The sequence below is a fragment of the Oxyura jamaicensis genome, chromosome 3 (genome assembly GCF_011077185.1).
Source record: "Oxyura jamaicensis isolate SHBP4307 breed ruddy duck chromosome 3, BPBGC_Ojam_1.0, whole genome shotgun sequence".
Classification (NCBI taxonomy): domain Eukaryota; kingdom Metazoa; phylum Chordata; class Aves; order Anseriformes; family Anatidae; genus Oxyura; species Oxyura jamaicensis.
In genome coordinates, this window is record NC_048895.1 from 17,312,081 (window position 1) to 17,338,696 (window position 26,616).

The window sequence follows — 26,616 nt, forward strand, 5'->3', positions numbered from 1 at the left end:
TCGTTAGCACAGCACCATACTTTCCTAAGCTGCGGGGTTGAATATGAGTTTAGGGAGAAGTTTTCATTTATTGCTTTGAATAAGAAGGATGTGCATGAAAAATTAGCATGAGTTCTGTCCTACAGGTACCTGCAAGAAGTGGGCTACACCGACACAATATTGGATGTGAAGTCAAAACAAGTACGAGCTTTATTGGGACTTTCAAGTGATGCTTCAGAAAAGGAAAATAGAAATCAAGAACCAATGGTAAATGGTACAGAGGGCCAGATTAAGGAAAACACAATGATTGGGTGAGTATCATGAAAATGTTCTGTTTCTGCATAAAAGTGATTAATGGTGTAGAACAGATTTTTGTGTACTGAGATTTTGAGACTTTTTTTCTAATTGGAGATGAGAGTAATTTAAACTAACTTTACTACATTAAGCAGTAAGTATGGAAGCAACTTCTAAGATATGGAGCTGTAAAAGCAGCATTTTTAAATCTTTTTTTACCAGTTGCATGGCAGCACAAAGGCAAATCAAGACATTTGATATGCGATTAGAGGTCAATATTGTTTCAAGTTAACAACTTATTTGGATTGTTAGAAACTTACAATATAGATTACAGGCTTTGTTTTTCTGGCGTATGCTGACTTTGACATGATAATCAATATGAGATGCAGGATTTTTTCTTATTGGAACTGAAAAGCAGATTCTCATCTACGTTCTGATTTCTGTAAATTCATGATTTGCCCTGAGTGGATATACATCTGCAAATGTGACTGAATTCATTTATCTTTTTATCTTTTAAAATATTTCTTAACACTATGAGAAGTCAGTAAAGGAGTGTAAAAACTTCTTGTCCTTGCTTTTATTTTTAAGTAATGCTGAATTCATAAAAGCCTTTATTCCCTTTTCTTGTGTTTTCCATGCAGAAAGTTTTTTGTTTTTGTTTTTGAAAAGAAAAGTTAAAGAAAACCAAAACTTAACTGTAAGGCATTAGGAAAGCAGTCTGTTCTTGTTTAAAGTACTGTAGTTACAAAACTTAAAAAACAAGGAAAATGATGCAGAATTGTTTTTCTGAACAATACATAAGGTTACTATTCCAGTGGTTTGTGTTGTCATCAATGAGCACAGCTTTCCTCGAAGATTCTGCTTCTTTTTTCCCTTTCTATGCTAATGTGGCAAAATTCAAGACCTTTTTATGTTAAGGTCAATACGACACATTCTGTCTTTTAAAAAGCATTTGTAAAATCTCATGGTGTCCAGCAGATAGCTCTAGCAACTCCAGGCCAATAAGTTACATAAGGGCAGAAGTTCATTGTTATGTAATTAAATTTTATGCTGTGAGGTGGAAAATCTGAGTGTATGAGAAAACTCACAAACTACTGAAATACATTGTACTGCTACACAGTTGACAAGCCATGTCATTTATGTGCGACAGCTTTGTTTTTGAAGAACAGGGAGTGCTTGATAGATGACAACAACAATTTTAGTTTGGTTTCTGGTGGAGGAGTTGCTTATTTCAGGGAGATGGGTAAATGGAGATCCCCTTCTTATACTTGAAAGTTTATTGAACTCTTTGTTTTCTCTTTGAAATGGATATTTATAAGGTAAATATTTGATAGATGAAATGGTTGGACAGTGGTTTTTAATATAGCAGTTTATAATACAGTTGCGTTTCTTTCCTGTGTATTTCCTTTCTGGATAGGTTTGTTTTAGGTCTATCAGTTTCAACACTTGTAGTCTACCCTATAGCTGAGCATACTCACTGATGCGGGGAAAAACATGTTTTTTGGCTCTGCAAGATTTTCAACTTCAAGGTTGTTTAGGTGTGCACGCTCTAAGAAACTGTTTTCATCTCACTTGTAAAGCGTAAGGTAGAAGCCCGTATCAGAAGGATTAGGGGAACATTTTAATATATAATGTGAGACTCGACTCCAGGGTTTTCCAGTGGAAGACTCTTAAAGTGATCTTGTCCTACGTAGTCATGTCAGACTTCATGGGTTATTTTGAATTTGTGGGTTTCAGCTGACATCTTTCTTACTGAAAGGAAAAAGTTGAGATTTTACCAAAATCCCCTGGTGAATCTCAGTATAATGGCTAGCTCTCAATGCTGCAATTCTTCTGGGTATTTCAAGTGTGCTTTCTGAACATCTCTTAATTTTCCATGCAGGAGGTGTTCCGTGACTTTCTTCCTGACAGAGACTGTCTGTTACTTAACCGCTATCTCATCTTGTGCTATTAGATACTGTAATACGTTATACTTCACTCTTCCTGTGGTGTGTGACACTCTTAATCTCTTCCCAGCTGCATTGTCACTTGCCTCAGAAATTTCAAAGTGCAGCTTTACAGCAGATTGGAAATCTGAAAGGAGATGAGATATTGCTCTCAGCTCATGCTTAGCTGTTCCCAGCCTCTTATATTATCAGCATTACTTAAAAATATACAAACCAGTTTATTTCTGAAGAGTATTGGTATTGAATAGGTCACTGAGATTTATAAGGCATATGGTTCTTGTACCTGATCCCAACTGGCATTCTTAATGAGTGTTCAAAAACTTGGTTGAACATTTTTCTATCTGTTTACCAGACCTGGGAAAAAGTTGGGTGGCTCATCTTCATTCTGGCTCACAGTTGAGGTAGGAGCACTCTTTGAAGCACCTTCATCAGTGCTAGGCTGTGTAACGTAACAGGGTGGAGAAAAGACTGACAGTTCCTTTAGAAGCTTCTTGTTATTCCTGGTGTGCATGAAAAGTGAGAAGAGAATTGGGGTCACAGCAAGCCTGTCAAGTTGGAAGGAGTGCAGTGAACAAGTGCCATTTCGTAGTGGTAGAAGAGGAAAAAGTTACAGTGAGAGTTCAGAAGACCAAGGAAAAAAAGAACAAACACAAAACTTTAACGCAACTCCCAAAAGTAGAAGGCCATGTGTGTTTTTGCCAGGACCACAGGACATTGGACAGTTGCAAAGTAAAACGCAGATGGAAGATAGGCAGTGGCTGTATGGATACAGTGAAATACTTCATGGGAGAAAGCTTTCCTATGACCACAGAAGACTGTAAACTACAGAAGTCAATGGAGTTTGGCAAATTTTGTGGTTAAAAACTTTTAATGGACCTTGATATCAAATACCTGCTAGCAAGTCTGAGGCTAACGGTCAACCTGAAGATGTTTTAGTTGTCTTTGAAGAACAGAGTGCTGGACAAAATGTAATGTATGAAAATTAATCTAGTCTAACAAGAAGTATCTGTGTCAAAGTGAGAAAATGCAGCTCACAGAACACTGCTGACTTGTTTAGTCTTGGAAGAAATGCATAATATTCTGAACTCAGCTAAGAACGCAGATTTTTAAGTCTGATTTTTTTTAAAAAAAGTTGTTTACATGGGAGGAAGAATGTGAGAAGCGGAGTACAGGGAATGAAGAGAGTTTGTGGATGAGAAACAAAGACAAACCAGTAAGAATTTGGAAAGAGTGTGGGTGAATGTGATGAAGATAATGTACTGTGGAAGGGAAAATAGCACAATGAAAAACAGAAGAAAAAATAGATATAGTAATATGTTACACAGGAAACAGGAAAATGGAAGACACATTAGATGTAAATGTTCTTGAAGATTTCTCCATATAGCAGCATAAGTTGCAGAAAGAACAGATTGGCTAAACTGCAGTCTGTGCAACTGAATGTTTGTTTGATAAATTCCATAGAAAGTAAAAAATGATGTTTGTTTTCATGCTGCCATCTGGTTACCACTTTGAGGGGAGGAGAGGAGATAACAGAAATGGGAAAACAAATTTTCCTTTATGTTAGGACTTTCATTTATTGGTAATCAACCGATACTTTCTCAGTGAAATGAAAGCAGTAGAGAAACAAGAAGCAGATTTGTACTGTAAGAAATTCCAACTGAAGAATGAAAGAGTCTTACTTCTCTACAGTGCTACACTGTCAGATTCTAGTGTGTTTTTTTTTTCATAAGCCCACCAAAGTGTTCATGGTGTTGGCTGCAGTTGCTCAGCCTCCTTCAACCTCTGATCTACTGCTGTACCTCTGACAATTAGATCAATTAGATGCACCCACGCTTTACTTTTCTGAAATGTCTTTGATTGCTTTAAGGGTAAGCCCTGGTGTTTTTCCTTTGGCTCCAGGGATGTGTGAAGTGTATACTTAATGGTGGGTAGGGAGGATATTCCTCTTCCTCTCAACTTACCAGTTCTACAGATATTCACGAGTCAAGTCTGTTATAGCAGAACTTGTGTACCTACTTCAACAGCCAGAGTTCAGACACTCAGTGACTCAGTGCTTTCAAATCAACAGTAAGCTGAGCCTTTTTATGGAAGAGGCTTTTGAGAATGTTTGGAGTATAAAATGGGTGCTGTTTACTTCAGTATGGCTAAGCTTACAGTAGTTACTGCAGTGCAAATACTTAGGACAATAATCTTGATTTACAGTAGACAATATTTAACTTGAATTCTGTTAATTTTATTTTTTTTTTAATTACCATCCGGTCCATCATACCCCTCAACTTAATTTTGAGTATCTTAAAGTATTGGGGCTACATTAGAGAACTATTCCCACCTCTGTTTTTTTCTTCTTTTGGTATGATGATGAAATAATTGCTGTTGTCTGAAAGTCTTTTCAATTTCTCTTCTTACTGTTAAGTGAAGTAGCCTCAGTCTTTGTGTGTACTAGCTGCTACATCTGTGGGCAAATATTTGTATTCTTACATTACCTATTTATTTGCTAACGTACAGATCCTCATGAAAACTTTAGCACTCAAGACATCATGTGGATTTTGAATGCACCTTGGAAGATTTTGGTTCCATAAATGAAATGTTATGATAACCTGAGATAGATATAGTCTTGTTTCCACTTATTTCATGGAATTTAAAAGGGCATCTGTTTTCAGTTTCTTCAAATCAGCTCACTTGCATTACAAAAGATAAGTACCACTTGGCATGATTGGACTTAAAAAAATAATTACTAAAATAATAACTTCATAATAATGGATGAAATTCTTAACACCTGCAGCGAGAGGAATGGGTGCTTTCCCTCCAGCAAACTGAAATATAAATGAAAGCTGCCTGCAAATTTCACATGTAGCCTTGAAAACATGAGAGTATTTAAGTATCTTTGGTTCACTTATTACCTCATTTTTAATAGCTTTATCTTATTGACTGAAACCTAAACAGTCAGATTAGTTTGCCTTCTTGAAGGTGTGTATTTGACTACTGCTTGATATGAATGGAAGCAAATATAATGAAGGAATGGAACTGGAAAGAAACAAGGGCATATCGAGCATATGCCTGTATATATATATGTACATGTGCATGTGTGTATATATAAAAACAATATAGATAAATTATCTGAATTTTTGTTAAGAGTTAGATGATTAGAGCTACAGTTAAATAGTCAATGGAAACTTTTAAAAGAAGAATTCAGGCTGATTTCTCTCTGAAACTGATACGCTCTTTTTTCTTATTGAACTATATATGGCTTCCACTGCCTATTCTTTGCTGGAGCAAAAAGGCATCATAGTAACACATTTGAGAGCAAATCCAAAGACCTTTTCAAAGATTAAGATTAAACATTTTGAAGATCTTATATTTCTAATTTACAACGAATCCTTCCATCTGAGGCTTCAGCAAGTCTTTATGTAGCAGAAGGCGTTGAATAACTCTTGCATCTCTAAATCCTATTAACACTGATACGTGTAATGAAATTGCTGCTTATTGGCTGATGAATGTTGTGTGTTAACTCACTTATAAAATGGTTTATTTGGGAAAAGATCTTTGCATTTAACTACCTGAAGTAACACCTGTCATAAAAAAGATTTTCAAAATAGTATACCAGATTGAAATATTAAGTTTATGTATATATATCCATAATCAATTTGCTTTATTCCCTTTATCATGTTTTTTCCACCTTTTTCCCATTCGTACTTGCCCCCATCTTGCAGTGACCTAACAGGTGTTTCAGAGATACCTGGTTTAGGACAGACCTAGACAATTTCAACAGATGCATTGAAACAGGAAAAGTGAGTAGATAAATGGGGGATTTGTGTGAAGAAAATAGTACCAATGACGATGCTTTTCATTTAATTGGCACAGATCTATGGCACAAGGGTCTGAAAGATGCTTCTTGGAAATGTTACATGAGAGTCATGGCACAGAAGGAATGGGGAGAAAGAGACAAGGAAGCTGTGCAGGGTGAGAAAGAGGGAAAGAGGATGAGAAAGAGGCAAAGAGAAGGGAGATGAATGGAGAAGTAACTTTAAACTCACAATTCCAATTTGTATCCAAACCATTTTGTAAGTGTTGCTTACCAGTTGTAGTACGTATTGCACTAGTTCTTGCATCGTGTGGTGTGAATTCCTAAGAAGTTTCAAAGGTTATGACAGACTGTCTAGCCTGTTCGGTGTTCCTTGTGTGTAAATTTTTATGATAAATATTCTGCACTTTATTAGTTTGATTTTTTTCCATGCTGTATTATGAAAGATTTTGCACAATATTGAAGATTTCTAGGACTGTTCTGTAAAGATGGTTGTCATAGGAAGGAAAGCATTTCAATTTGCATGCTATTATTTACCTGTCCAGTTTGAAAGGACTCAGTTAGCTGTGTTGAAAAGATTGTATTAGTACATGAAATAACTGAATTCTGTGGGAAATTAATAAAAATGCTGACCTTGCACTAGCATGTTTTGACAGTGGAAGGAAACAGAGCCAACAAAAATGGCTCAAGAAAGAGTTTTTTTAGAACCTCTCTTCAAATGCTGGGCCAGAACAGGCTTTTTCCTGTATAGGCCCCCAGAAGCATTTCCCAGCCTGAGCTGATCCTGTGTTTATTTAACTCTATACTGTGGTGTTCCTTCCTGCTTCTGAATTTGTCAATAAAACCTGTTTTTATTTAAGACATCTTGTGTACGTCCTGGAATAAAAATAATATATATTTTTTTTCTTTAAAAAAGCAAACCCCAACCCACCCAACCTCCCTCTCCTCTTTCTGCTGGGGACAGAGGCAGGTAATGGCTTTGTGGCAGGGCAGTTTGTGGGAGGAGTTTGCGGCAGCCTCCCTGGACATGACCACAGAAAGTCCCAGAGCTGCTATCAGGAAAGGAAAAGGTAGCAGCAGAAATACTGAGGGTGTTGGTTCCAAAGAAAATACAGGGCTGTAATCTGTCTTTAGTCAAAGTTAAAACTGACTTTGCAACGTGAAACGTCTGGGTCATGCTAGAAGCAGGAAAGGTATCCTTCAATGTCGTGTTTTGTTGCCACGGAACTTCATTTTTTTTCTGTAGGTTATGGATTCTCCTTTTCATTCAGTAAAAGAAAATCTAAACCAGGATTTCTGTTAAGATCCTGAATATTAAATGCTACAAGCCAGTTCAACGCTACACATATTGTTAAGATACTAATGTCAGGGCCAACTGGATTTTACAGAAAATACTTGTCTTGAGCCTTGTGACTGTAGGGCAGAAAGCAAAGAGTTGGCTGCATGGGCTGCTGAGGCCCAGTGAGGTCCCAGCATGCTTTAAATAGTACATGTGGAGTATCACTGTATTTCTTTGATTTCATGGGAAGAGGTTGTTATTATTTTTAGTCTTAAAGGGGCCAAGGAGTTAAGACAAATCTGAATAATTGAACTGGCTGTAAAATACAAATTAGAATTAGATTTTCGGGGTGGTCACATCTGCAGAAAATGCTGACAACTTCTCCCAAGAGAGAAAAATATTCATGGGATTTCAGGTTGGTATTGCTTTAAGGGAGGTAAGTAATTAAGTTACCAACCCATTTATAACAAGAATTTTTTTTTTTTAAACAGGAAAAAAAAAGTGTCTTATCTTTGGGGATCAGAAGTTCCCTGTGTCAAGAATAATCTGCGTGCTGTCCATCTGTTAGTAGTAAGATGGAAAACCCAGCAGCATTAATGTATCTATATTTTACTTCCTGACAGTACTTACTGTGCTCGTTACGCTTGCGACAAACAGTCCAGCCGTGCTTATGATGCATGGACACAAGCAGCAGGTGCTGTCTGCCCAAAAGTTTCCCTGGCTTGTTAGATACGGCTACAGGAGAGGAGGATGTAATACCCAGGCAGAGCTAACAAGTGTCTGATAGAGAACATTGTGTTGGCTAAATGATTTTTAGGTTTGGTTAGGAAGTTGTAAACAAACTGGGATGAAACCCTCGAGAAAAGGAAGCCAAGGTTGGAGTCCAGGAGAAAACTATGCAAGGGTGGTGTTACAGAGTACAGTTGAGGTACGAGCGGTACCTCAAAAGAGGTTGAGAACGTCTGAGGAGCACAGAGTCGAGGAAGGCTCTGCCAAAATTACATTGTTCTATGCTCTCTGCTTTGGCAGCTTTTGTCACTGCTCCTGCTGTCTGGCTTGTTCTTAGCCAGCAGTGTTTCTTCAGACAATGTGGCTGGGGAAGAAGGAAAAAGCACCACTTGAAAAATGACCTTTTCCCCTACATGTGTTTTGATCATGGTCAGTCCAGTAAAGAGAAATTGTCCTTCCTGAGATTTTTTTTTTTTTTTTTTTTTGCTCCCTGTATTTGTAGCAGCTCCTGAATCTTGCCATGCTTGTGCCTCACTCATGCTTATAATATGACAGTTCACATGCCAGTCCTTGCCCTCGGATCTCCAGTACTATTGTTTTCACCCATCAATGCTTTTTTGTCCAAGTATTATAGACTACAAGAGCCCTGGAAACGTTGAGTTGTGTTTCTTTTTCTAAAATAGAATTTAAAGGAGTTCATTGTACTATGCTATCTCAGAATGTACTTTTACCACTTCTGCTTTTTCCTGTTGCTTTGTGAATGACCCCATAACAGAAAAAAAAAATTAACAGAAGAGAATAATGAAACAAGCAAACCTCAGATTGTCATCAAATTATTTAATACAAATTAGTGAAGTCTAGGTATTTTCTCCTATGTATTTTACAGTATTCTTAAGTGTTCGTGTTGACAGTAATAGCTAAAATAATGTTTGTTATGCTTATGTATTGCTAAAGGATGAAGAATGCCATAGATGTGAGTCACTGTTGACTAAGCTGTTAAAATTTATTAGGATACAATATAGCCAATCAAACTGTCTCTGAGCTTGAAGCTTCTTTTCTGAGTAGAATCTTTAAATAGCTTAAATATTCTGACACTTCTGTTTTTCTTTTTTTTTTTTTTTTCTTTTTTCTTTTTCCTTTTTGTTTTTGTTGTCTTTTGAAGTCTCTCTTGGAAGTTGTTCCCTAGGACAAATAATCTTCTGTGGTACTATGCTGACTTTATACATTTTACTACTGTGCAGAAGTTTTGGAATGTATGATTAGCTTCTATGTTTTCTAGTGCATAAGCTGCTTTTTTTGACCTGTATAAATGGAGATACACTATTAAGTATGTATCCTTCGTAGTAAAGGATGTAATAATTAATAAGATAGTTGCATGCAGAACAGTTACTTCAGAAGAGATTAAAAAAAGTGGTCACTTTGAACTTTACTGACAGATCAAATGAGTAGAGAAACTAATCTAGGTATGAATTGCTACAAATACTTGTGTCTGTAGAAGGATATGCATGCAATAACAAGTTCTGTCAATTAAAAAATTTCTATGCTGGATTTGGTATTAGTTCATATGTTGCTATTTACTGTGGTGTGCCTGACAGCTGCTAGTACGAGACCACAATGTTTTTACATGGTAGATTTTTACATGGCAAAATGCACATGAAAAAAATAGGTATGCAGTTTTGTTGTACATTTTAGTTCACTAAAAGTTAACAAGGACACACAATTTCCTAAAAATCAAGAAGGTGGTCAAGTGAAGCACATTACATTTCTGCATTGGAAACAGCAAAACGACAGCCCTATAAGATTTCTTTGAAACTGTGTATTCCTGCTAGAGATACGTGAGGTGCTATAATTTGCCAATATAGTAGTTAATTAAGGAAAATGCTTTCAGGTTTGTCATAGAAACAAGAGGGACAAAATAGAGCAAGAAGCAAGGCAAATTGGAAGTGTGTTTGAGATTGTTCTCATATAAGATAGATAAGAGAAGTGAAAGGAATATACCCTGTAAAACCAGTGACCATGAAAATGTACAATGGTGTTACGGTATAGTATGCTGCTGTGTGTGTGGAATTTCTAGTGTCAAGTGAAATCCTTACAGTCCATGAAAAAAGGGTGGGATGGCAAACTGTCTTAAGATGCAAACATACTGAGGCTATAAGGAAGCCACTTCTGCTAATGGTTGCCATTTATGCATGGAAATAATTGAGCTGAGACTGAATAAAGAAGGAAGTATTCTGTTTATCACTCTGTATTACACGTGAGAGCTTTTGTCCTTGAATGTTTCCTGTAATAAGCCTTTGCAAAGTGCTATGAAGAAACACTGGAATAAGTGAGTGATGGACAGATAATCAGGTGTTACACTGCAGGCAGTTTACAAGGTCTTACTATTGTAGGCTTGTAAATTGATTGAACCTTTTGAAATGGGTCATAGCAGAAGCAATACGTAGCTTTAGCAAGGCACTTGCTGGCAGAAAGGATGACTGTACGAGATAATTTAGAACTACAATTCTGAAATGAGAGGGAGAGACTTCTGTGGTTTCAGTGGTTTTGAAAATCAAGATGGCGTGCATGTAGTGATGAATTAAGCAACACAGACTACCGATTAAAGGTAAGAAAACAACAATAAAGTTTGTTTCCTTTACTGTTGTAAAGTCATATAAAGAATTTGAAAGGTTTTACTGGAAGCAATCACTACAATTCAAACTGAATAATTTTTTTTCCATGCTTTATCTTTGAAATATTGATGGAGAAGTGCATCTTCTGCGTAGAAAATATGGTACCTGTTGTTAATTCTGGGATTGCTTTACATTCATCCAAGTTTTCTTTAATAATGGTTATAGTCCAGCTTCTTGGATTCTTCCTCTTCAGTTGTTAATACGATGATCCTCGTAATTCCTCTTCCAGGGATACTCCCTGAGTTTGTGCCAATGCTGGCAGTCATAATTTTACTCAATCTTCATCCCTTTCCTTGTTTGTTTAATGTTAACATCTATGTGACTGTTACTTAGTCATCAGCGATATTTTTCCATTATATTGTTTTATAGTGGCAAATTTAGGTTGTCTAAAAAGTTAATGGATGATAGATCTGGAGTCTGATGTTTCCCACAATGTGGAGAACATCAGATAGCAGCGGCAGCAAAATTGTCCTGTACCTTGAGGTACAAGTGAGAGGTCAACTTTGTAGCTGTAACTCATATCCTGGTTGGTGCGACTTTCAGTGAAGATACATCAGTATTGGCTTTGAGGCATGTATGAAATGGAGAGCATTTTATGCTTTTAAAATAACAATAAAAAATCTGAAGTGCCTGTCCTGGTAACTGGAGCTGAATGAGGAATAATTGTTGGTTGTAGTAAGATGGATTTATGGATAAGATTTAGCTTTTTAACTTACAGTTTTACCTGTAACAGTCAATTTTTACCTGTAGGCTTATTCTAATTTCAAGTGTTGTTAGACACCGTAAAACAGAACAGAATAGACTTCTTTATGACTTATTTTGACATACGGTGACTTCATTATGATTTATTTTGACTCATGGTGTTGGTGGTTGTTGTTGTTGTTTAGGAAGCCAGAATTGACTGACTCTGCCTCTCTGCTAGAGACCTTCAAGTTCCTTGAAAATGCAGCTGCAGACTTTAGTGATGAAGAAGATGAGGAAGATATTGAAGGAAGAGAGAAAACAATCATTGATACCGCAACAGTGAGTGGAAAAAATAATTGAAAAAGTTACGAAGAACAGAAAAAGTGAGATTAATGAGATGCCTATATGCAAAGTATATGACTGTGTATGTACACGTGCAAATCATTAATGCATCTTTATGATGGTCTGTCCAAGCATGTGTGCATAAGAGGAGTTATATATGCATTTCTGAGTTCGTTAAGCTTTGCTATCTATATTGCTTTAAGTTTACAGTGACAAATGATGAATTGTCCTCCACCTATTCCATACTGCCTAGTATTTTTTTATATATGTTGGATATAGTTTTTAAGGTACTACATGTACTTTCTTACACTTTTCAGCTTACATTGAAGGTATTGTTTGTAATGTTGCAAATCAAACATGCATTGTTTTTGAATATTTATATAAATGCATTTAATATTTGAAGTGACTTGTAGATATTTCCCCTTGTAGGGGTACAGAACTGAAATACCATTTCTTCTTTTAAGTAGGTGGTGGAAGGAAGAAAAAGTATAACTGGAAAATTTTTGTATATAGTTAATAAACTTTGTGAATTCATTCAAATGCCTGAACCCTCCCGATGTATACTTTGCAATGTGATTTGGTCAAATGATCACAATATATAGATACATACAATCAATACAATTCTCTTCTTTTCAGAATTAATATTGATTCATTGAGGTTTTTTTCCTAACAATTGAAACAATTGCGAGTTTGGATGGATGTGATAATTTTTATGAACAATTTTAAGAATGAACACTTAAAAAAACCAACCACATTGATTATAAAGGTTGTAAAGGATCTTTGTAAATTTCTTCCTGTCGCTGATGAGCTGTGAATTAATGTTTGAGACTCCTCTGTAAAATCATCTCTAATACAGTATGTTCACTAAGTTGCCGAAGGAATGAAGCTTGATGTTGAATATTGTTGTAGGTTTCAAAATTGGTTAATTTAATTTAGAGGAAACATCCTCATGCACTATGAGATGTTGGCCTATCTACTGAAGTCTTCTCGGACTGACTGCAAAGTTCCATGTCAAAATACCATGATGAATGTAATTTTTCTGGAGGAGTAAATTTTTTGCTACAGATTTCAAAATTATCAGTTCACCTGTTAGTTAAACAACTTAAGGCAGCTAGTCTACTTTGATTATTGAGGGAAAAGTACATTTATTTAAAATAATAATAATAAAAAGCGGTGTGAGGTGCTTCATTGAAACATGTATTTCCTTTTCCAGTTACCAAATTTGTTGCAGAATTAGTGAGAGGAAATACAGGTTAAACTGTGAAGTACTGTGTATAAAAAACAGTAACATATGAGGAAGTATTCAGAATGATTTTTGTCAAACCTAAGCAAATTAGTGCTTGGCATTTTTTTTTCTAGACTCATCTTTTGGTAAGTAATTAGAGTGGTTTCAGAGGTGAGAGTTATAAAGGCTGTTTTCAGAGTAGTAGAGCCAGTTTGGCTTTGCTGTCCTTTCTACAGCATTGTGGTGTTTTTTTTCGTTGTTGTTCATTTGTGTGTTTAGTTTTTTTTTTGTTGTTGGTGTTTTTTTTGTTGTTGTTGTTTTTTTTTTTACCTCTATTAAAAATGAGTTTGTACTTTTCTGGTATTAGAAAGAGTAGTAGTCATCTAGGTCAGTGTAGATTCATTACCAAGTGATTGAATATTGGTAGCTACTGGAAAAAAAAGTCTACAAACAATTGATTATGACAGAAATTTGAATGAAAGCTCTATGTTAATTCCAGAATTCCCATTAATGTATACTTTCTTGCGGCTTTTTCAATCCTGTTAAGTTTTGCATGGAAGACAAGACATTACTGGTATACATTAGGTATAATGTAAAGTGCATGTAATTTAATTCGGCTTTTTGCTTTCCTTCCTTACCTTTTAGATTGTAAGGAAAAGAGTGCTGTCTGACAGTAGTGAAGACAGAGATACAGAAGAAGCTTTGAAAGAGTTTGACTTCTTGGTTACCTCAGATGAAGGTGATGGGGAATCAAGAAGTTCAGGAGATGGAACAGACTGGGGTAAGGAAATGTGATGGAATGGAGTAAAAAATACTTTAAGAATATATTGTGATGGATTGATTTTGATCTCTGTCATAACTGGAGCACCTTTTGAGTATTCCTGTAGTAAATCTTTCATTGACAGACAGATCCTCATAATGTAGTATTCTCATTTTTCTTTATAGTGCTTTTTAGGTAAGGATTCTTGGAAGTGTATGCTTCTGCTCATTTTGTCTTTTTTTTTTAATAGTGTGGCAGATAGAATTTTAATTCTATGAGTGGGATCTCAATGTATTTTTTCTAGTGGCCAATTCTAATGAAGGATTCTGATAAAGATGTATTTTACAATTCCAAACGTGAAAGGTATTTCATCTTTTTTTGCTTTCTCCTGCTTTGATGCAGCAAGTACTGTGAGTCAGAAAGTCTGAATTAGTTGTACTTTATTTGTGTATTAGTAATTTGGGCAATATAATCTATTCTGTTGCTCAAATTTTCTTTTATAAGCTATTAAATTATAAATCTTCAAGCCCCCTAGTCATAAAGCGAAATTTCACAAACTATTCTCTTTGTCCTTGAAGGTCATGTCCTGCAAATGCCAGGATTCACGTTACCTTGACATAATTATTCCACATAAACCCACTGCACAGGGAAGGGAAGAAAGAAGAGAACTGATTAAGTGTATGATGGAGGAGTTGTTTCCTCATTAAGCTTGTCGGCAAAGTTTTACACGTTAGTGGGGACAGATGGAATTATGGAAGATGAATAGGAAATAATTGAGCTTCATAATGGAACTGAAACCTTGACAGAAATCTGCCATGGGAGCAGTGGCTCTCACGTGAGCCAGCTGCTCGGGATGCTGTATTTCACTGAAGTTATCAGCTCATAGTTGGACTCCAAATTCTTGTTCAGTTGGTGTAGCCTCTTTGCTGACAGGATGCGTCTCAGTATTTTTAGATAGTGCAGTCAATATTCTGTTTAATCAAATTTAGGAATGTTGCTCTTTTTATCACAAATAATTTTATTAGGTTATTCTGATGCTTCTTTAACATTTTTCAGTGTTCATGTATCCATTTATGCTTGAAAAGTATACTTAGTACTTGTACCAGTGAAAAGTTAGTATGCTAACAGGAGCATTTTTGTTCTCAAATTCACACTTCAAGTTTATTTTTACTTCCATTGATGGCAGCTGAGTACAAATGAGCAAAAGTCTAACATTAAAAATAAATTGTTGTGGAAAGTAGTAGTTCCATTTCTGGAAGTATTAAGGGCTTTCTTTGAGTTACAGATGTCCGCGTTTTTTAGTTATTTATATCTCACAACAATGTCTTCCGTAATGATGGTATGTAAGAATAAGCTTCTTCAAGGAATTTCTGTTATGAATCACTTAGGTTAATTTGACTGAAGTGAAACTATTAAATGTAGCATAAAAGACAGATGCTGTGTGTAAAGGATAGAAGTAGAGGAAGTCCTTGTTTCGTTTTGGATTTCTAAGCATTACTGATAAGTTACAGTAGTGTCTGGGAACTTTTTAACTCTAAAGGCCCTCAGAAGCATTCAACGGATTTTTAAATTTTAAAGCACTTGCACATAATTCAGGATTTGCTTGTGAAGTTGAGCAGAACCTGTGGGACATGCAGGAAGCATCCTGGAACAGTCTGTAGAAAATTAATGTTCTAAGCAGTTTTCTGGAAGCAATACCAGCTAGTATAAATCCATTTAAACTATTTGTTGGAGGAGAGCAAAAAATTTTATATTAGCTGGGGAGGAAAAGCATGCTTGAACCTTTTAACATGGTCCCAGAAAGGAATATATTTTTTTCCTTCAACATGACTTTCATGTACCTTTTGGAACTCCTCATCACCTAATTCTTCATCATTAGCGGTACTTAATTGGGTGTACATATCAAGAGGACATGATTTAGCCCACAGACTCTTTTTAAGAGTCTCTTGTCATTTCATTACTACGTTTCTACTTGATAGCTACTGCAAAAAGGCTAATGCCTCAAGACTTCGGGTCTTGAATTAATCTTTCAGTCATAACTATAGGATTGTGACTGGAGCCTTTTAAGGCTGAGATAGTTCAAACTCCTGTTGCCTTCCAGAATTTAACTATCTCCAAGGTAAAATGTCCTTCTGTGGTACAAGTCTGAACAGAGTCTGTCTGTCTTTTCTGTGCTCATGAGGAGGTGTAAGCAGCACTAAAGATGCTTCTTTTGACGTCACTGAACACACTGAACAAACCTTTTTATCGTCTCCTCCTTGTACATCATCTGCTCTGGTCTTCTTAACCATCTTAGTGGCACCACTGGACTTACTATACTCTATCAATGCTATGTACTTAGTATGATACTTACCAGGTGTCCTAGGAAAGAAATCGTGTGCTGGATGCAGTGCACAAGATATAGTCTTGCAAGCCCCAAATAAGGGGAATAATCACTTCCCTCACTCTACTGGCTACCTTACAGTTAGTAAAGCGCGGTATAATCATCTTTGCTATGAGAACAGACCGCTGGCTCCTGTTCAGTTTGCTGGCTGGGATAACTAGGTGTTCTTCTGCATAGTTACTTTCTAATTAGTCAGTCCCCAAAATAACCCAGGCTTGTTTTTGTATTGTCTATCCAAATATAATAATTCCTTCAGTTTATAATAGGTAGCATTGTGCTTCCCCTGCAGATGTAATAACACCCTTTCTGCAAATTATTTTGAAGATAAGTTTATTACTGTTTATTTTTTTAAAGGTCTAGAATATTTGATTGATGTATAAACAAAACCTGGACTGCAAAGGATTAATTTTTAAATTAATTTAAAGCAATTTGGGAGAGAGGTTTCAAAAAACATAGGTGGGAATTGTTTTGTCATTAGGCATGTTGACATGTTTTGTGTATTTTTTTTCAAATCCAAAAAATTCAGGCCTTCCCCTTTTTGTGAAATTTCGTGGCTTTAGTGCTTTAGTATTTTCTTCAAAGCTTGGTGATATGTATACTATGTTCCAAAAAGATGTAGATGTGCTCCTGCTTTGTGTAAATGACAGCATATCACAAAGGCTATGAAACGAAAATTTGAAACGTAGTGACACAAAATATGAGTGCTAATGTTATATTGACCAGTAGCATAACTGTTGCTTCTAGGTATAGTAGTTCTTTCCTTGGAGAAAAGAGAAAGATGAAAAAAATGTCCTGAATTATTGTAAAGTAAATGTTGCTTGCATTTTATGAACAGCTATGTATCTGGTTGTAGCAATTAGACATGAAATTTTATGTTAGTTTCTTGTTAAGAAAATTATGAGCAAATAAAAGTGGAATGGGAGTAGCAGTTTCATAGCTTTCACAAGCTTGGTGCTATTTCTGTCTGTTTAAAATAAGACAAATACAGCAGCTGTTACCTCCTTCAGTTGGAGGTCACTTGGTGACATTACTGAAAAAGGATGTTTCGTTTGTTTCACTTTGTTTAGAAAAGGAAGACCAGTGTCTCATGCCTGAAGCTTGGAATGTCGACCAGGGAGTAATAACCAAACTCAAGGAACAATACAAAAAGGAGCGCAAGGGGAAAAAGGGGGTGAAGAGTAAGTGGAAAACATTGCACCTTAAAATCATAAATCCCACATCTTTCACACCCTTAATTCTATCTCTCTTTCAATGTTTTCCTAAAATTACTTACTCTTTTACTTTGCTGCTCCTGACTGCTTTCCTGTTCATCAGTTCTCAGGGGTTGAAATTAATGATATTCAATCAAGTTACCTGATAAGCAGTTGGATTAGATGTATCTTCTTCCAGCCACGTGTTGGATTAACTGAAAATTTGTGCTTGGAGAAGGGCTTATACTTCTGTTATGCAGAAGCTTAAATTGTAAAATGCATTGGTTTAGTACTTCACACTTCAATATAGAAAATCTCAGAACCCTTTTATAGCTGAAAACATGCCAGTTTCACAGGAAGATTTCAAGTCTGGTATATAAATTAAGTAACAACAGAAACTTTCTTGAGTATCCTATTAGATGACAGAGGGGGAAAAAACAGGTTAATTTCTACCCCTGTTTATACTTAACATTCACAACATGAAAGTCATACTGTCATCGTAATTTGTTATGCAGGGCTCGAAATAGGAATTAACTCTGACCATCCATTTATTTGTGAATGATGGGATTTATGTTTTGACTTTATCTGTGGGAATAATCTTTAAAAACGTTGGGTATTTTTACCCAAATAAAAAAACTGTGATCAGTATCTGAAATACAGTTTCTAGCCCTGTATTGTAGTTTTTTGTTTCTTGAAACACAAATCCATTTTATAAAACCAATATTTTTCATAAGTTAAACTTGAAACTTTATGAACTCAGATGAAATGTTTAAAATGAAGCATTGTATTTGCAGCTCTGTTTCAAACTTCTAGCCATACTGAGAATTCATGTGTAAATTACGTAAATTAGTAATACTGCATGTAATCTGGTAGGAAATTGAGATATTTCTCCCTTTGTGGGAAGATGCTTATTAATACCTAATGATGCAAAAAGTCAGATCCTCTCATTATTGTTTGAGGCTGACATGTTTTATTAGTTTTTGTGTTGATGTGATGAGTTACTGCTCAGCAGTTGGTTATGTTGCTGAAGTTACTCAATCAAATACACAAATGTTTAGTTTTTTTAAGTAAATCATTACAATACTCTAAATTCTGTAGGTGATATTTTTGTAATCTTTGGAATCATTTCAGTTACTGGAACTTGCAAGCCTCGCAAGAAGTTGAGTTAGACAACTGAAATGTTCATGCTTCACAAAATTGATTCTAATTTTCTTTATACTTAAGTTAGAGGTGACATACCAATATATGACTTCAGTGAAATTGATCTTTAACTTGCCTGTTATTTTTAAAATACCCAAACTTGCTATGTAGCGTCAGGGTGAATATAGAGTTAATTTAGCAGAAATTATTTAATCAAACTACTGAAATTATGTTCTTGAACAGCTATTGAGTACTATTTCTTTTTGGTAATGAGACTTAATATTGTTAATGTAGATATTACTGAAACTTGTTCTGTACATTTACGAGAAAAATTCCTGATGTAAGGCAGCAGCACTTCGTCATCCAGTGCTCCTTCATAAAGATAACTACTGCTTAGTATGTTTCCAGTACCTTTTGGATTGATTTGATTGGTTTGATTTTGGGAGAACAAACGGTTTACTGCAGAACAGAATTAAGCATCTTTCCATGGACAAATGATTGTTGGATGGGCATCAGTGCAGAAAAACTGGGAAGAATTCCAGTCAGTTTTCAGCTGTGTCTTATATTGCACGTAGTGAAGAAGAATGTGAGGAAGGAAGTCTGGGGGAAAAGAAGGGACTAAATATCTTGACATTAAGGTGTACAAAGCTTGTAACTAAGACTTTAGTCTCATCATAAATCATGTTTAGATGCTGAACTGCTACTAAATAAAATACTGTTGTTTTTATAAACCAGATACTATAGTAAAGCAATCTTGCAAAATCCTACTTACTTTTTTCTCAATTAAATAATATTTTTGTGACAGACAAACACAATTTAGTTAATTAACTATCATTATGGCTAGGGTGGACAAAGTAGAGTTTGCAACTGCATTAGTAAACTTATGATTTTGCAAGGCTGTAGTAAACACTCCTGTGAAGTAATAACAGCATACATATATTAGAGTACACTTCTGTGTTAAAGATGCTTAAAAATAGCTGTATTATTTACTGGTCTAGGAAAAAACATAATGGACTATGGGTAAGACATTTTCCCATTCTTAATTAAACTTACAACAGGAAAAACTACCGAAGATATGTTTCAGCCTCAATCCTATATAAAACAGTCAAAACAGGGATGTGGGAAAATGATGGAGCAAAGCACAGGTAAGTGTCAAGAAGGGCATGGGTCTTCACCATATCTAGCTTCAGGAAGTAGGCCAGAGAATCAAGTTGCATTTTTATTTTAATGTAGCTATATTTTTTAGATTATATAGTTCCACAATCCTACACTCCTGCACAAATAAATTAAAAATCATCATCTTGTCATAAGAATTTGCTGCACAAAGAACCTGATGCACAAATGTTAAAATATTCACAAATGTTATCAATTCCTTTGGAAAAGTAACTGCTGTAATAATTACTGTTTCTGTGACCCTGTCAGAGGCATTCTTCAGCATTCCATGCAACTAGCAATATGAGTAAATAAATGTGGGGAAAGTTGTGCATTCACAATTCTCAGTTGCTTCTGTCGCTTTCTTTTCAAGAAATTCATTTCATGCTGGATGATTACTTACTGCTGAAAATAGGTGCTCATTATTTTTCTATGGTAACATTTTAACACAAGGTAGGATGCATTGTTGCATGTACTGCTGTACCATATCTGATATAATTAGTGCTGTTATGAATTATCCATAAACTATTTTTTTGTTTGTTTGTTTTTCTGGTAAGGGCCCAACAGGTCAAAGCTGCAAGATATGCTTGCAAACTTGAGAGATGTTGATGATCTCCCTTCATTACAGCCATCTGTTGCACCTTCTTCTAGGCCCAGTAGCTCAAGGCTCATTGAACATGAGATAAACAGGACAGATGAAGGTATGTATTAAAAAGTTACATACAACTTTATAAAGGTAGATGTTTATAGTTAATTTGTCTTAAAGAGTATCCTCTTTGTAAGCATGCTATAAATGCTATTTTGGCATTATGAGTTCTGTCTAAATGCAATAAATGGCATTCCTATTCCTCCCCTCCAGTCTTTACTAGGAAGGTCAAGAAAATTAAGTAAAGCCTTGGGTGGATACCTTTGAACATGATGGAAAAAACTTATTTGGCATTTGGTGGCTTTGTACTATGGGGATGTTAAGTGATTTACTTGTGTTCATGCTCAGCTCTAGCAGACAGGTGTGGAACATTGATTTGATATATAGGTGTCTCTTTGCGCACATAATTTAAGTGTGTGTGATATGTATACATAAACGGACATGTATGAACGTTCTTTTTTAAAAAAAAATCAGAGATAAACGAGGCTCTGCAGATAAACACAAATGGCTAGGTATAGCTTTTGAATGCATGTGGTGATTGTACAGTAATATTGAACGACTTACAGCTTGCCAATGTATTAATTTCCATCAGGTGTTCCAAAAATTCCAAAAATTCTCATAATGGCTTCGTCCAAGTATGGAAAACTATGCATTTTTGCAACGTAGCGTGAGTTCCTTCATTAATATTGCCTCTTTAAGCTGCTAAATCATGCATTTGGTTCAACATCTGAATTGCTGTAATATGCAGCATAATAAATATATTAGGATCTATAAACTTGTAAAAGATCGTATCTTTGCTCTTTATTTAAATGGTAAACGTGTCTTCAGAAAAATGAGCAAAACATGGTGTTGACTTAGCAATCTTTCAGTGAGTGTGAAAAAGTAGGTCAGCCAAGTTATAATTAAGATGCATAAAAAGGCCTGCCGTGTGGCATAGTCAGTGAAGATCTCAGTAGTTCTGTTTCCTACACGCTCAGTGATTTTCTTTACGAAAGAAGGGGGTAACTTAGCAACACTTTGAGAAGTATAGGAATTTTTGGTTGAATGTTTCCTTTCCAACCTTCTCCCATGTACTGAGACGTATTTGCAGAGCTCTATTTTCATGTCCTTTCAAGATTGTGTTTTTTAATTTAGAGACTCAGTTGGACTCTCAGGAAAGTGAGAGGGCAGTTGACCGTTACTAGTCTGAGTTCAGTATTGCAAGCTACGAGTTGCATATTCCTTTTGCAAATCTGAGACCAGCTGATATTTTTTGCATACTTTTTTTTTTTTAATTCTAGTAACTTTGCAGATTTGACATGTATTGGGTGTTCAGTGGAACGTTACATCATAGTTACATCCTTAGTGGATGAGGGAAAGGCTGTGGATGTGGTCTACCTTGACTTCAGTAAGGCATTTGACACCGTCCCCCACAGCATTCTCCTCAGGAAACTGGCTGCTCATGGCTTGGACTGGCGCACACTTCGTTGGGTTAAGAGCTGGCTGGATGGCCGGGCCCAGAGAGTTGTGGTGAATGGAGTCAAATCCAGTTGGAGGCCGGTCACTAGTGGAGTCCCCCAGGGCTCGGTACTGGGGCTGGTCCTCTTTAACATCTTCATCGATGAACTGGACAAGGGGATCGAGTGCGCCCTCAGCAAGTTTGCAGACGACACCAAGTTAGGTGCGTGTGTTGATCTGCTTGAGGGTAGGAAGGCTCTGCAGGAGGATCTGGGTAGGCTGGACCGATGGGCCGAGGCCAACGGTATGAAGTTCAACAAGGCCAAGTGCCGGGTCCTGCATCTGGGGCACAACAACCCCAAACAGCGCTACAGGCTGGGAGACGTGTGGTTAGAAAGCTGCCTGGCAGAGAAGGACCTGGGAGTAGTGGTTGATAGTCGGCTGAATATGAGCCAGCAGTGTGCTCAGGCAGCCAAGAAGGCCAGCAGCATCCTGGCTTGCATAAGAAACAGCGTGGCCAGCAGGTCCAGGGAAGTGATTGTCCCCCAGTACTCGGCTCTGGTGAGGCCGCACCTCGAGTACTGCGTTCAGTTTTGGGCCCCTCACTACAAGAAGGACATGGAGGTGCTCGAGTGAGTCCAGAGAAGGGCAACAAAGCTGGTGAAGGGTCTGGAGAACAAGTCTTATGAGGAGTGGCTGAGGGAGCTGGGATTGTTCAGCCTGGAGAAGAGGAGGCTCAGGGGTGACCTTATTGCACTCTACAGGTACCTGAATGGAGGCTGTAGCGAGGTGGGGGTTGGTCTATTCTCCCACGTGCCTGGTGACAGGACGAGGGGGAATGGGCTAAAGTTGCGCCAGGGGAGGTTTAGGTTGGATATTAGGAAGAACTTCTTTACTGAACGGGTTGTTAGTCACTGGAAGAGGCTGCCCAGGGAAGTGGTTGAGTCACCATCCCTGGAAGTCTTTAAAAGACGTTTAGATGTAGAGCTTAGGGATATGGTTTAGTGGAGGACTTGTTAGTATTAGGTCAGAGGTTGGACTCGATGATCTTGGAGGTCTCTTCCAACCTAGACTATTCTGTGATCATAAGCTCAAAAGAGAGAATGAGAGTGATAGTTTAGACTTCAGGGTGAAGGTAAGGGGCCTTTATAATTAAAAGGTAACAACTAAGAGACCTAATCAAACAGCAGAGCCGAAGGGTTTTAACTTGATTTTAAAGGGTATTTGAAAACAAATAGGACAATTCATAGAGACACATGAAGACACATAGAGACACATAGAGACACATGTGCAATGGAAAGGTAATGAAGATTAGATTAGTTTTTGCTGGATGGTCTGGAGGGGAATTGAATAGAATCTGAACCTGATGCCTTTAGACAAGGGGGAAGCAGCCTGAATAAATCAGGCTGTTCCCTGTAAGCCATGGTTTGTTCAGTTTTAAGTTAATGTTGATGCTGCTAGACTAAATAAGGTGCTGAGAATGAGATGGTGTTTCCTTTTTTCTCCATGGTAGCAATGATATTTGCAAAGGCTTGTATTTACAATGGAACTTAAGGGGGGTGGTCTGATTGGGAAGTAATTTACTGAAAAAAACATTGTTATTTGAGACATAAGGTAAAGTCTGTCATGGCCATTAAGATAGCATGCTTTTATCTATTCAGTCGCCTTTTTGTGATCTGTAGTTTTGGAGAGTTGTCATAGAGCAAAGTTCATACAGGCATAGCTTCTTTCCAGTTGTATCACTTGATGCAGAGCCTTATATGAACTGTTTTTCTCTTAGCCTTTTATCCTTCCATTTCTAGTGAATATGGAATATGTTTATGGGATGGTGAATTGAGCTCCTATAGGCATGCTATAGCAGCTGTAAACTATTAAGATTGCATACTGCTAGTAAAAACCCAGAATTAAATGCTGACTGACCTATTTGGCAGTTACAGTAATTTTACAAGTAGCAGTGAATTGTCAGCTTCCCGACATATTGCTAGGTGGTAGTGCATGTAAACAAACCTCTCTGTAGACATGCTTTTGAATATGTGCAGATATAATGTTAAGAAGGAAGTCCAGCTGCTCCCACCAGCTCTTCTTGGGTACTTTTTTGCTGCTTCTACAGGTCCTATTTGCATATTTTACAGGGGAGCTGGGGAAGGGCCTGAGATTTTCTGTGTTACTTTCCATTATATATGGGTGAATGGTAGCATACTTTTCTCCTGTGGCTAGTTACACTTGCTGTCTTGAGTCATGCGCACTTCAGAGTGTTTAGATGATACTATTAATTGGTAAGTATGATGATACTCTTTAGATGTCTGGTTTTTATGGATCCTTTTATGTCTTTTTGCACTAAGCTACATGAGAGATATTTAGTATTTCAGAAGTGGGAAATATGCTTTTATAAATCAACATTGTGTAAACCCATGCTTCACAGTTTGTTTTTTGTTTGTTTGTTTTTTTCTTGCAGTGGAAGCTTTAACATTCCCTCCTTCTTCAGGGAAATCTTTCATTATGGGAACAGATGAAGCCCTTGAAAATGAACTGGGTCTTGGAGAACTGGCGGGCCTCACGGTAGCCAATGAGGCAGATTCACTGACTTATGATGTAAGTGGTTATTAATGGTGAGGCCATATCTATATGCAGTTTTGGGTCCCTCCACTTCAAGAGGATTGTAGAAAAATTGGAGGGTCTCCAATGGCATGTGACTAATGAAGAAATGTTGAGGGAACTGGTCTTGTTTAGATTGATGTTGAGGAGGTCAATTGGTGCTCTAGTAACATCCCTGCAGGTGTTGGAAGGATGCTTATGAGGATGATAGAGCCAAGCTTCTCTGTAATGTCAGGTGTTAAAACAAGAGGAAACAGTAAAAAATTATGGCGTGAGGGATTCAGATTAGACATAAGGGAAAAAATATTTGCCCAGAGAAACTGTGGAATCTCTGTCCTTGAAGATGCTTAATACTGGGCTAGGGAGAGAGATTGCTGACATTTGAACTCAAATGGGAAGCTGCACCAGAGACTTTTAGCAGGTCACTGTGGCCCAGCACTTCTGTGTCTGTGTGTGTAGCATATGGCTTCTTTCAGTTTTTATCAAAAATCTTTCTTAAAAATGCTTTTTTGAGCTCATATGCAATTCTGGTGTTTATTTCTGATTTCTTGGAAAGATGCTTATTACTCTTAATAATCACCTTTGTGATTTATCGACTTTAAATTAATGTTTAGGTTGCATTGCCCAGCTGTCTCAAGGTTGAGTGGTTATAGATCAAGTTTGTGAGTCTTGCATGCTGGGGAGGAAGCATACCCTTCAGTAAATCTGACTCTTCAGTAATCACCATGTGGGATTTTACTGTAACAAATAAAATCTGAGATTTCAGAAATAATCTTCAGGTTCTTATTTTGAAGCTCTACCCTTGTATGTACTTGTAGAGCAATACGTTACATAGTTAATAAAAGTCTGTGTTTTGAGTGTGACACTGTAGAGACATGCTCTACTACTATAGCAAGTTTCTGAGCATGTGACTGTTAATCATTAAGACTACAATGAAATAGAACACCTCTACTAAGATTCAGTATTTTAGCATCATCTCCTAATTTGGTCTCGGATCTTAAGTTTTTTGTTAATGTTTCCTAACTTCATCTGTAAAAAGATGGTAAGTTGATTTACAGATTTCATTTTTTTTCTAGTTAAGCTGAAAACTTAGATGCTGGTTTTCTTTAGGTTCAGAGGACACGACACATCTAAACCATCTGTACAGGAGCTTAACGCTTTCAGTGGCTGACTTCATTGTTCAGGTGTCCGTATAAACTGTAGTGTTTGTCTGTGTCTCCATACCTTGAAGAGCTTTCATTTACATAATCTATCATTCTTTATCTACCCACATCCCTTCCTGCGTGGTTGGGAGCATTAACTTCTGTTTGTTCGCTTGTTAAATCCTGTGTTAAGGCTAGTGATCAGGATTTGTAGTTGTGCTTGCCTCACCCCTTATCTTTTCCAGTTCAGACAACAAAGGAAAAAAAAAGTGTTTGTGAAGCTTTTTGCTCTTGCCACTGTACTCTTTATTGAAACAAAATGAATGATTGTTTTTTCCCTTTCAAGCTTCCCTGAAAGCTTAGCATACAAATAATATAATCTGCTTTTATTTTGGACTACTTCATATATTCTTTCAGCTGCCAAATGAGAATCAAGTAGTATTTAGTAGGATTAGTAGAAATTTAGTAGTTTTGAGTGTCGATTTTATATCACACGGAGAATGAAGTTGGAAGTTTCTGCATGGATCAGTCTTTAAATTCATTTAATTCTTTAATTCAAGAGCTGCAGACAGGTTCCTGTTTTCAGGCCGTTTCTTTTCAGTGTCATTTTTACTGGATTCCTTACAAAACATGGCAGTATTATGCTGCTTCATTTTATGGTTTAGGTTTTTCAAATGTTGCTTTGGTTCGCATTAAATTAAAGAATTGTTTTCAATTAGTAATGTAGTTTATAAATATATATCTTAAAACAGAAAATTTTCCTTTTGTGGATAGCAAAACTAGCACTAACTAGCACTATTTTAACTAGTACTGTTTATCTTTTTTTCTTAAAATATTGCACATTGTTGTCTTAAATGTTTGCTTCGGTTGGTTCTTGTTTATTTTCTTTTTAGTTTTCTGAGTAGATTAAGAAGCTTCATAAAATTGTAACAGACTGAGTACTGTACCTAAGAGTATCTAAGCTACAAAATTATTATGCATAATATACTGACAGTAACACATGATACACTGACTCAGAGGTTTAGGACTTTTGCAGTAGGCTCTTGTTTGTTTGCCTTTAACTTGGAGCATCAGACTTGTCCATAATCCTACCTGCATACCATAGCTACTCCTGGATTTTTCAAGTTATCTGTCTACATTATATAGTTTGACACAGCCATTAAAGTTGCAAATAAAACCAAATCAGGAACTAATTTTGGGGTTGAACCTCCCCGCTCTC

General features: G+C 36.6%; 1 protein-coding gene across 4 annotated transcripts in view; it reads left to right on the forward strand.

Moving 5' to 3' along the window:
* The window catches only part of STRN (striatin), a 65,088-nt gene that overhangs the window by 24,011 nt on the left and 14,461 nt on the right, over positions 1-26,616 (forward strand). For 2 of the 4 annotated variants that reach the window (XM_035319891.1, XM_035319892.1), the window contains exons 5-11: positions 126-290; positions 11,589-11,724; positions 13,598-13,733; positions 17,163-17,273; positions 19,484-19,570; positions 20,135-20,278; positions 24,116-24,252. In XM_035319891.1, the coding sequence (XP_035175782.1) occupies positions 126-290; positions 11,589-11,724; positions 13,598-13,733; positions 17,163-17,273; positions 19,484-19,570; positions 20,135-20,278; positions 24,116-24,252 (916 nt within the window). The remainder of the gene's footprint in view (positions 1-125; positions 291-11,588; positions 11,725-13,597; positions 13,734-17,162; positions 17,274-19,483; positions 19,571-20,134; positions 20,279-24,115; positions 24,253-26,616) is intronic. The other 2 variants (XM_035319893.1, XM_035319894.1) reach the window with 2 other exon arrangements.